Source organism: Oncorhynchus masou, chromosome 16 (assembly GCF_036934945.1).
Source record: "Oncorhynchus masou masou isolate Uvic2021 chromosome 16, UVic_Omas_1.1, whole genome shotgun sequence".
In the NCBI taxonomy this organism is placed as follows: Eukaryota; Metazoa; Chordata; class Actinopteri; order Salmoniformes; family Salmonidae; genus Oncorhynchus; species Oncorhynchus masou.
In genome coordinates, this window is record NC_088227.1 from 35,074,705 (window position 1) to 35,086,017 (window position 11,313).

The 11,313-nt window shown below is 44.9% G+C and overlaps 1 protein-coding gene across 2 annotated transcripts; it reads left to right on the forward strand.

The window, feature by feature from the left end:
* The first annotated feature begins 215 nt into the window (after positions 1-215).
* Positions 216-4,609, forward strand: LOC135557895 (mRNA decay activator protein ZFP36L1-like). Of its 2 annotated transcripts, none has more exons than XM_064991588.1 (2): positions 216-320; positions 1,733-4,609. In XM_064991588.1, exon 2 carries the CDS (start codon positions 1,742-1,744, stop codon positions 2,720-2,722), a length of 981 nt encoding a protein of 326 aa, XP_064847660.1. In that variant the 5' UTR covers positions 216-320; positions 1,733-1,741; the 3' UTR covers positions 2,723-4,609. The 2 variants fall into 2 exon arrangements, with proteins under 2 accessions (XP_064847660.1, XP_064847659.1); XM_064991587.1 differs by having other exon boundaries at positions 221-412.
* Positions 4,610-11,313: the final 6,704 nt, after the last annotated feature.

Sequence of the window (11,313 nt, forward strand, 5' to 3'; positions counted from 1 at the left end):
AGTAAACTGCAGTATTATTTCGTAGGTAAATCTGAAATGTCAGACTACAATTTGCAACCACAGATCACTCTGGGTCAGATGTTAACAGAATGTGTAATTTGGCCTATTAAACACAAAAACGATTCATTAGAATTAGGCAGGTCTGCTGCCACATTTTCATATGTCAATCGAACTCAGGCCCCTCCCAGCCAACATAACCATGCATCATACATGCCGCGTTTTAAAAAGGAACTGCGCTCAACTTTTGCAGGACAGAGGGGGCTCTCTGCAGGGCAGAAAGGACACTTAAATCTGGACTAACCACAAGCCCTGTGTTTTAGGTCAGTTTTTTTGTTTTCTCTTTATAATAGCCGCAACAGAAATGACAGCAACTATCGTTCCTCCTTTCTTAGAATACACCGAAGTGAACAAGGTAACATATGTTCATTGACTGCTTTGAGCGGAGGGCTGAAGCTAACGTACCTGGCTAGCTAATTGCTCAACTAATTTATAGTCGCCTAGCTAGCTCATTAACTTTTTCGGGATTGTTCAGCAAACGTCAGTGAGTACTAGCTGTATGCATGGCATGTAGGTGACAACGTATAAAGTGCTTAATGGCTGTTAACAATTCAGTACATTTGTAATAATTCGCTTACCAGGCAATTTATGTTGTCGCTGTTCATGTCACATGTCATGTTGAGGTCTAGATAAGAGTGCTTAGCGTCGCAAGCTTACAATCTAACGTTACCATTTTTAAATGTTACCTAGATAGTTATGTAGTAACTAAACCGATTATTTGACAATACAAAGCTTTGCCATCAAACTATGGGTTCACGTCACATGGTATTAAATGATTTGATGAACAGGCGGATTCAACACTAAGGATAGCTACTACTAGTTTTTTTGCAACCATTTGCGCGGTTGACGTGTGCAGTGCAGGCTTTGCTGAGAAGCTGTGTCGCGCAGAGATATGGCAATCAAATGTTATTGGTAGAAACGCATAATTAGCAGCTGTTATTGCGGATGTATCGAAATGCTTGTTTTCCTAGCCCCAACAGTGCATTAGTATCTCAAAATTCACAACACACGAATCTAAAAGTAAAAGAATGGAATTAAGAAATATCTAAATATTGGGACGAGCAATGTCAGCGTGGCATTAACTAAAATACAGTAAAATTGAATACAATATATACAAGTGAGATGAGTAAACCAATATGTAAACATTATTAAAGCGTCCAGTGTTCCATGTCTTTGTATATAGGGCAGCAGCCTCTAAGGTGCAGGATTGAGTAACCGGGCAATCCCCACTCAGTACGAATTGTAAACAGCTGTGCCTCAGTTTGAAAACATATTGGATCCCGAAAGTAACATGTCAGCATTTGAATACTGTTTATCTATATCCCATTTGAAATAGATAACCAGTAAACATTTGCTGAAAGTTTTAATCGATTGTCTTGTCTATGTAACTAGCATTTGTGCATATTGCTGTCACATGCACATACTAAAGCCATAATTGTTAGGCAGTGATTTTTGTTTGCCAGTTGCCCATTTGTCTTTACCATGTGACTATGGAGATGAGTCTTTCTATATTGCTGTTCAAGAGTTACCTAGTAGAATGAATATTCTGTTCAATGCAAGTAATAAAAGGTCGGGACTGTAACCTCGCTCAAAGTACTGCTAGATCAACTTTCTTTTCATTCACTACTGATTGACAGACACTTTATCTACATTTGTATGTGACTTTTCTTTGCAGAACAATAAGATGTTGAACTACAACAACAACACTTTCAGTGGGCCCCACAACAACGGCTCCTCCTTGCTGGACAGGAAGGCGGTGGGGGGCAGTGGGCTGTTGCAGCACTGTGACTCGGTCACCCTTCCCAATGCTAAATTCAACCAGAACCAGTTCATCAACAGTCTGAAGGTGGACCCCTTCTCGCTCCTGATCGGTGGTGGCGGCAGTAAAAACAAGGAGAACTGCTTCCGAGATCGCTCCTTCTCAGAGACCGGAGAGCGCCTCAAGCCGGGTAGTCAGCTCCAGGGTCTCGGCATCGGACAGAGCCAGAGCCAGCAGCAGGTCAACTCCAGCCGCTATAAGACGGAGCTGTGCCGGCCCTTCGAGGAGAATGGCTCCTGCAAGTACGGTGACAAGTGCCAGTTTGCCCACGGCATGCAAGAACTGCGCAGCCTGAGCCGCCACCCCAAGTACAAGACAGAGTTGTGTCGCACCTTCCACACTATGGGCTTCTGCCCCTACGGCCCGCGCTGCCACTTCATCCACAATGCAGAGGAGCGCCGCGGCCCACCGCCACCCCTCTCCACTTTCAACAAGATTGAGCGCCCTCGCCTCCAGCACAGCTTCAGCTTTGCTGGCTTCCCCAGCCAGGGCGGTCTGCAGGTCAGCCCCACCTCGGTCACCCCACCACCTATCTCCACCGATGAGGACATGAGTGACTGGCCCAGCAAACCCTTCACCTACACCAGCCAGGAGCTGGCCAACCTGTTCGGGCCCAGCTTAGGGGGGGGCCTCCCTGTCTTGGAGCCTGGTCTGCTGACCCCGGCAACGCCCTCCCCCACCGCCCCCTGCTTCTTCCGGCCCATGTCGGAGTCTCCCGCCAGTCCCCCGGACTCTCTCTCAGACCTGGAGGGCTACCAGAGCAGTCAGAGCGGCTCGGAGTCTCCCAGCCTGGACGCCTCACGCCGCCTGCCCATCTTCAGCAGGCTCTCCATCTCTGATGATTAGTGTCTACAACCCCCCCCCCCCCATGATCCCGTCCCTCACCTTGTTTACAACCCAGAAGTGGACATGGTAGTTCTATGCAGCAGTGTTGCCACTTAGTCCAATCAAAATGCAGATTTCCACCTCTGCTCCCCCCCTGTCCTCCTCATCTCAGATGAATCCGATTAGCCAATGAACAGAGGTGTCTTTTATTTTACCTAAATGGTCACTAAAGAATCGCGATATGTAGCAGTTAACATGAGAACACTAGTTCAAGACAAGTCGTCCTTGGGTGAAGGGCTACAATAACGGTAAATGGTAGAGATGGATCAGAACATGTCAGGAGTCCTCTGTTGTTTTGGTGTGTAGCAGTTCTGCATATCGTCACGTGACCGTTGCTGCCTGTGCCACAGCTATCTTCAAACCTCTCATCCTTCTACGCCTCGAGAGGATTTGTGACAAATCAGTGCTCCATTTACAATGGGTCACCTTTCTCTTAAAATTAAACCAGCAAAAATATTATTGGACAATCAGTTCTGATGAAGTGCCTTGGTGATGTCCGATCAATGTGTACCAAGACATCTGTGGGACTACAATGGTTACTTTTAATGATCCCATGTTTTCTCCTGACCCTCTATTTTTGAATTGTGTAATTTTTGGATATGGGGACTAGACAAATGCACAGATGGCTTTTGTTTAGAATCAGGGTGGGAAGAATTAACATTTTATTTTGGTGCTGGTATGTGCTCTCTGGCACCATGACGACAACCCCTAAAAATAATCTGTGGTGCCCTTAAAAAATGTCTCTTTGTCGTCATGTTGAAGGTCGGAGGAGCAGGACTGTTCATATGAGTAAACTCTGGCCAATCAATATTAATATTTGATCTTGGCCTGTCCTCTGTCTCCCAGGACCCCCCACCACCACCCAGCTTAACAGCTGGCTGAGAGGACCCCTCAGTCTCCACTGGCAAAAATCTGAGTGAAAAGCTCTTTCATTAATTCCACCTTGTTCAACAGTATATTATTATTGTTTAGTTTGTTTTAAAGACCTTGAGGTTTTTCCTTGTCACTGATTATTTAACTTATCAGAATGTATTTATTGCTGATCTTAAGGCATTTTTTTGTATTTATCTTGATAATGAAACAATAGAATATATTTTCTTTTATGTTAAATTATGATCTTCTGTATTGATTGAAGGTTTTTTTTCCATGTTTTTTTTTCTTCCACAGTTAATATATTATACAGCAATTACTTTGTTTTGTAACTACACTTTGATTTAATTTAAACTTATTTTTGTTGTATTTATTGTTTTTCCCCTTCCCTGATGTTCTGAACTGTGGTTCTATCCTAATCCTCCTTCCAGTTGTGGATTGCAGCAGCTCTCCAAGGTTCTCTAGAATGCAGAATTAGGCTTCAGTCCTCTTCCTGTTATTTCACTTTCTTTTGACCAGGACAAACATTAATTTTAGTATTTAAATCACTCTTAGCCTGTATAACCAGCGTTTTTATGCTGCTAACGACAAATGGAAATGTCTTGAATTAGTTAATTATGGACGCTCGCATATTCCACAATGCCATGAACCGATTTATTAGTTGTTTTTTTTTGCCAAATAAGGTGATGTTTTGGTCATGTTTGTTGGACCAGTCATTCCCATTTAAGTACCTATCAATACATTCCAGGTATCCCCAAGCATTGTGCCTTTATCACACGTTTTACAACACAGAGCAGATTTAAGCCTAAACCTCTTGTAGTGGAATAAAGGTTAACAGGGTTGACATCAATCAACAGGTGAATGTATTCTTTTAGCAGCTGTTGCTGTTCTCTACAGTCTTCTTCATTCTCATGTATTATTTTTGTAATGACAGATTGCAGTTTAAACTTTAAACCAATAAAACCCATTTCTATTGAACGCCTGTCTTCTTGATTGACAAGGGCTGTTTGCGGCTAAGGTTGGGAAAATGTTCATTAATCTTTTCATTGTTTTTGATGTAATCATTAAATGGCAACTCATCCCATGACAATGGTGAGAACTGTTTCAGTAGGGAAAGCAGCCTGTGTCCTAGGAGCTGGCTTCATTTGGCCTGGGCATTGAATGGGAACCATGTTGGTGAAGCAGTGCTAGATGGTTTGTATCCTATCGCATATCTTCGACTTATTCTCTCAAGTCTATACTCCAGAAAACTGGGGAACTTGGTTTGAAAGGCTTGGGTTTGAGCACGGCCAAGTAGCTAACCTAACCCCAAATACAGTCAAACAAAATTACTGTTTTCCAGGAAAGCTTTCCTGTCTTGGAAATGTTAACTTCTATTCTCTCGCTCAGGGCCTCCTCAAACTATTGTTGGTGGGCTGCTTTACTCTGTTGATTAGAAGCAACCGAAGAACAGCAACAAACTTTCAGTGTTGCGCCCTATCTCGAGGACCGAGATCAGGCTTTCACAGGCTGCATCACCATGGTTACTGTAAGGTAGGAAACTTGAGCTTTTATGGTGTTGACTCTCCCATGTGTTTTGGCCCTAATTCTCTCTTCTCCCCCCCCCAGTCCCTCAGTTAGGCCTGTTACAGCTGATGAATTGCGGGTTCAGTTTATTTGTTATTCCACGCTAGCCAGGGCCGGGCCCCCTGAGGCCTGGTCTTATCTCTAATTTCCTCACAGAGACAAGTTAGGAACACGGTTGCTCCATTAGTCTAAGTCAATACAAACTTGAAGCAAAAAATCTGCTCTGTGTTCATTGTAGTACACCGAGCTGCAAAGAACATCCCTTGTTTTGATTACTTCTTACCTCATGATCCAGCTAAGACCTTGTTTTGTTCAGTTTTCAGTACAGGGTTTCCCCCGTGCACATTTAGTTTTTTGCCCTAGCATTACTCAGCTGATTCAGATAATCAAAGCTTGATATGTTGGTTAATTGAATCAGCTGTGTTAGGGCGAAAACCAAAACGTGCACAAGACGGGGGCCACAGGACCGAGTTTGGGGAAACCTTACACAGGCTCTCAGCTGGCTTAAAGACATGCTCTGGAACTTTGGCAACTACAAAGTTATTATATATATTTTTTAATGTCTTTGGGTTGGGTTTGTCAATGTTTAGTTCAAAATCTGTGAGCAGTATTACGGTCTTAACTCAATTAGCCAGTAAATCCCTAATTTGAAAGCGACTGCTTTTCTGGAAGCTCTGCTGCACCATTTTCCACCACGTGAGCCAGCTCCTTAGCAATTTGAGTTATAGCCAATAAGCTCAGACTCTCGCCATTTGAGTGACAGCTAACAACACGTGCACCCTCATAGATATCATCCTAACCAACTTGCCCTCCAAATATACCTCTGCTGTTTTCATCCAAGATCTCAGTGATCATTGCCTCATTGCCTGCATCCGTAACGAGTCTGCGGTCAGAAGACCACCCCTCATCATTATCAAACGTTCCCTAAAACACTTCAGCGAGCAATCCTTCCTAATCGACCTGGCCCGGGTATCCTGGAAGGATATTACCTCATCCCGTCAGTAGAGGATGCCTGGTCATTCTTTAAAAGTGCCTTCCTCTCAATCCTAAATAAGCATGCCCCTTTCAAAAAACATTGAACCAGGAACAGATATAGCCCTTGGTTCTCTCCAGACCTGACTGCCCTTGACCAGCACAAAAACATCCTGTGGCATTCTGCATTAGCATCGAATATCCTCCGTGATATGCAATCTTTCAGGGAAATTAGGAACAAATATACACAGGCAGTTAGGAAAGCTAAGGCTAGCTTTATCAAGCAGAAATGTGCATCCTGTAGTACAAACTCAAAACAGTTCTGGGACTCTGGAAGGTCCATGGAGAATAAGAGCACCTCCTCCCAGCTGCCCACTGCACTGAGGCTAGGAAACAATGTCACCACCGATAAATCCACTATAATTGAGAATTTCAATATGCATTTTTCTACGGCTGGTCATGCTTTCCACTTGGCTACCCCTACCCCGGTCAACAGCCCTGCACTCCCCACAGCAACTAGCCCAAGCCTACCCATTTCTCCTTCACCCAAATCCAGATAGCTGATGTTCTTAAAGAACTGCAAAACCTGCACCCCTACAAAGCAGCCGGGCTAGACAATCTGGACCCTCTCTTTTTAAAATTATCTGCCAAAATTGTTGCAACTCCTATTACTAGCCTGTTCAACCTCTCTCTCGTATCGTCTGAGTTTCCTAAAAATTGGTAAGCTGCCGCGGTCAAGAGTGGAGACACTCTAGACCCAAATTGCTACAGACATATCTATCCTACCCTGCCTTTCTAAGGTCTTCGAAAGCCAAGTCAACAAACAGATTACCGACCATTTCGAATCCCACCGTACCTTCTCTGCTATGCAATCTGGTTTCAGAGCTGGTCATGGGTGCATCTCAGCCACGCTCAAGGTCCTATCATCATAACCGCCATCGGTAAGAGACATTACTGTGCCGCCGTATTCATCGACCTGGCCAAGGCTTTCGACTCTGTCAATCGCCACATTCTTATTGGCAGACTCAACAGCCTTGGTTCTCAGATAGAAGAAGTAGTCCATACAGACCTCTTGCAGTCTGTATGGGGGTGCCACAGGGTTCAATTCTCGGGCTGACTCTCTTCTCTGTATATATCAATGATGTCGCTCTTGCTGCTGGTGACTCTCTGATCCACCTCTACGCAGACGACACCATTCGGAATACTTCTGGCCCTTCTTTGGACACTGTGTTAACTAACCTCTAGATGAGCTTCAATGCCATACAACTCTCCTTCCGTGGCCTCCAACTGCTCTTAAATGCAAGGAAAACTAAATGCATGCTTTTCAACCAACCACTGATCACCTGCTCGCCCGTCCAGCATCACTACTCTGTACAGTTCTGACTTAGAGTATGTGGAAAACTACAAATACCTAGGTGTCTGGCTAGAGTAAACTCTCCTTCCAGACTCACATCAAGCATCTCCAATCCAAAATTAAATCTAGAATCTGCTTTCTATTTCGCAACAAAGCACTCATGCTGCTACACATACCCTCGTAAAACTGACCATCCTACCGTTCCTCGACCTCGGCGATGTCATCTATAAAATAGCCTCCAACACTCTACTCAACAAATTGGATGCAGTCTATCACAGTGCCATCCGTTTTGTCACCAAAGCCCCATATATTGCCCACCACTGCAAACCGTACACTGTCGTTGGCTGGCCATCGCCTCATACTCGTCACCAAACCCACTGGCTCCTGGTCATCTACAAGTCTCTGCTAGGTCAAGCCCCACCTTATCTCAGCTCACTGGTCACCATAGCAGCATCCACCCGTAGCACACGCTCCAGCAGGTATATCTCACTGGTCACCCCCAAAGCCAATTCCTCCTTAGGCCGCCTTTCCTTCCAGTTCTCTGCTGCCAATGACTGGAATGAACTGCAAAAATCACTGTAGCTTGAGACCCATATCTCCCTCACTAGCTTTAAGCACCAGCTGTTAGAGCAGCTCACAGATCACTGCACCTGTACATAGCTCATCCGTAAACAGCCCACCCAACTACCTCATCCCCATACTGTATTTATTAATTTATCTTGCTCCTTTGCACCCCAGTATCTCTACTATCTACCATTCCAGTGTGTAATTGCTATATTGTAATTACTTCGCCACCATGGCCCATTTATTGCCTTACCTCTTATCTTAAATCATTTGCACTCACTGTATATAGATTTTTCTTTTGTCTACTGTATTATTGACCGTATTATGTTTGTTTATTCCTCTGTGTTGTTGTACGTATGTGTTGAAATGCTGTGCTTTATCTTGGCCAGGTCGCAGTTGTAAATGAGAACTTGTTCTCAACTAGCCTACCCGGTTAAATAAATAAATAAAAACCAGATGAACACACAGCAGAAAGAGAGCACAATAAAGTGGTACACATCTGCACATGTGTGACGCAGTTCACAGTTTTTAACAGTTTTCAGGGACCACCTTTTGCTCATGAGCGCTACTACGGTATAACTACGGTATAAAATGTAAACAAAGTACAGGAGAATATATTTAACCCTTTTGTGATTGTAACCTAGAAACCAAACCACTTCTTGTTAATGACTAAACACATCCAAGTTGTGAAACTTGACTAGAGAGAGGTGTACTTGTTTCAACGAGTGGGTGGGTGTTGCCTGAGGGACAGGGTATAACATATTCTCAAGTGCTGCAAACCCTTAGCACACATCAGTGATTCCTGTTTCATAGTAAAGACTTGTGAAGGAGGGTTACTGTGCCTTTAAGAAGTGCAGCTGCAGGGGAGGAGAAGAGGCCAGTTCTGTAGTTGTTGAGTAATGTTTCTGATGCTGCTATAGACTTTGCGATATCTCTATCCTCTGTTTTACCCTGTTTAAGAACAAAGAGAACAAACTGAGAGATGTCCATACCCCCTCCTCTGTAGCTCAGTTGGTAGAGAATGGCGTTGGACAAAAGCGTCTGCTAAATGGCATATATTATAAACTCAGCAAAAAAAGAAACGTCCTCTCACTGTCAACTGTGTTTATTTTCAGCAATCTTAACATGTGTAAATATTTGTATGAACATAACAAGATTCAACAACTGAGGCATAAACTGAACAAGTTCCACAGACATGTGACTAACAGAAATGGAACAAAGTGTCCCTGAACAAAGGGGGGTCAAAATCAAAAGTAAGTCAGTATCTGGTGTGGCCACCAGCTACATTAAGTACTGCAGTGCATCTCCTCCTCATGGACTGCACCAGATTTGCCAGTTCTTGCTGTGAGATGTTACCCCACTCTTACACCAAGGCACCTGCAAGTTCCCAGACATTTCTGGGGGGAATGGCCCTAGCCCTCACCCTCCAATCCAACAGGTCCCTGACGTGCGCATTGGGATTGATATCCAGGCTCTTCACTGGCTATGGCAGAACACTGACATTCCTGTCTTGCAGGAAATCACACACAGAACTAGCAGCATGGCTGGGGGCATTGTCATGCTGGAGGGTCATGTCAGGATAAGCCTGCAGGAAGGATACCACATGAGGGAGGAGGATGTCTTCCCTGTAACGCACAGCGTTGAGATTGCCTGCAATGACAACAAGCTCAGTCCGATGATGCTGTGACACCGCCCCAGACCATGACGGACCCTCCATGATCTCCAAATAGATCATTCTCCAGAGTACAGGCCTCGGTGTAACGGTCATTTCTTCAACGATAAACACGAATCCGACCATCACCCCTGGTGAGACAAATCCGTGTCACTTTTTGCAGTCCTGTCTGGTCCAGCGATGGTGGGTTTTTGCCCATAGGTGACGTTGTTGCAGGTGATGTCTGGTGAGGACCTGCCTTACAACAGGCCTACAAGCCCTCAGTCTAGCCTCTCCCAGCCTATTGCGGACAGTCTGAGCACTGATGGAAGGATTGTGTGTTCCTGGTGTAACTCGGGCAGTTGTTGTTGCCATCCTGTACCTGTCCCGCAGGCGTGATGTTCGAATGTATCGATCCTGTGCAGGTGTTGTTACACGTGGTCTGCCACTGCGAGGATGATCAGCTGTCCATCCTGTCTTCCTGTAGCGCTGTCTCACAGTACGAACATTGCCATTTATTGCCCTGGCCACATCTGCAGTCCTCATGCCTCCTTGCAGCATGCCTAAGGCATGTTCAGACAGATGAGTAGGGACCCTGGGCATCCTTCTTTCGGTGTTTTTCGGAGTCAGTAGAACGGCCTCTTCAGTGTCCTAAGTTTTTATAACTGTGACCTTAATTGCTTACCGTCTGTAAGCTGTTAGTGTCTTAATGACCGTTCCACAGGTGCATGTTCATTAATTGGTTTTTGGGTCATTGAACAAGCATGGGAAACAGTGTTTAAACCCTTTACAATGAAGATGTGTGAAGTTGTTTGGATTTTTACGAATTATCGTTGACAGACAGGGTCCTGAAATAAAAGATGTTTATTTTTTTCTGTTTATTTGATATATTATACCTCCTGGGTTCTCCCCATCAGACTAAAGCATTTGGCTCTGCCTACACCAATAGCACCGAGGAAAGCCCAGATTTAAAAAGATGTGATGAACACATACAAGGGTATAAATTAGCATAAGGGAAGGGGTGAGAGAGAGAAGTTTAACTCTATGTGCAGGGTAACATATCAGCAGGCCTATTTGACTGGCCGATTCACGGACGGGCCTACTTAACTGATAAATCACTAAGCAGAGTTTGCCAAAGTAAAGGCATGATTGAGTTGATCAAGGGAGGAGGAAATCAAATTTCTCTGATTAGTTTTTCTTAACACACTGCTCGCTTATCCTGGAAGCCAGCCGCACCAATGTGTCGGTGGAAACACCATCCAGCTGGTGACCGTGTATGCTCTCAGCCACCACAGGAGTCGCTAGAGCGCGATGGGACAAGGACATCCCGGCTGGCCAAACCCTCCCCTTACCCGGACGACGCTGGGCCAATTGTGTCACCTCATGGGTCTCCCGGTCACGGATGGCTGCGACACAGCCCGGGAATGAACCCGGATCTGTGGTGTCGCCTCAAGCCCTGCAGTGCCTTAGACCGCTGCGCCACTCGGGAAGTCAGTAAAGGATTTATTACACTATCAAACAGAATAACAAACTAGGAAAACGTAAACAAAAGCAGAGTGAATATGGAGCAGGGGG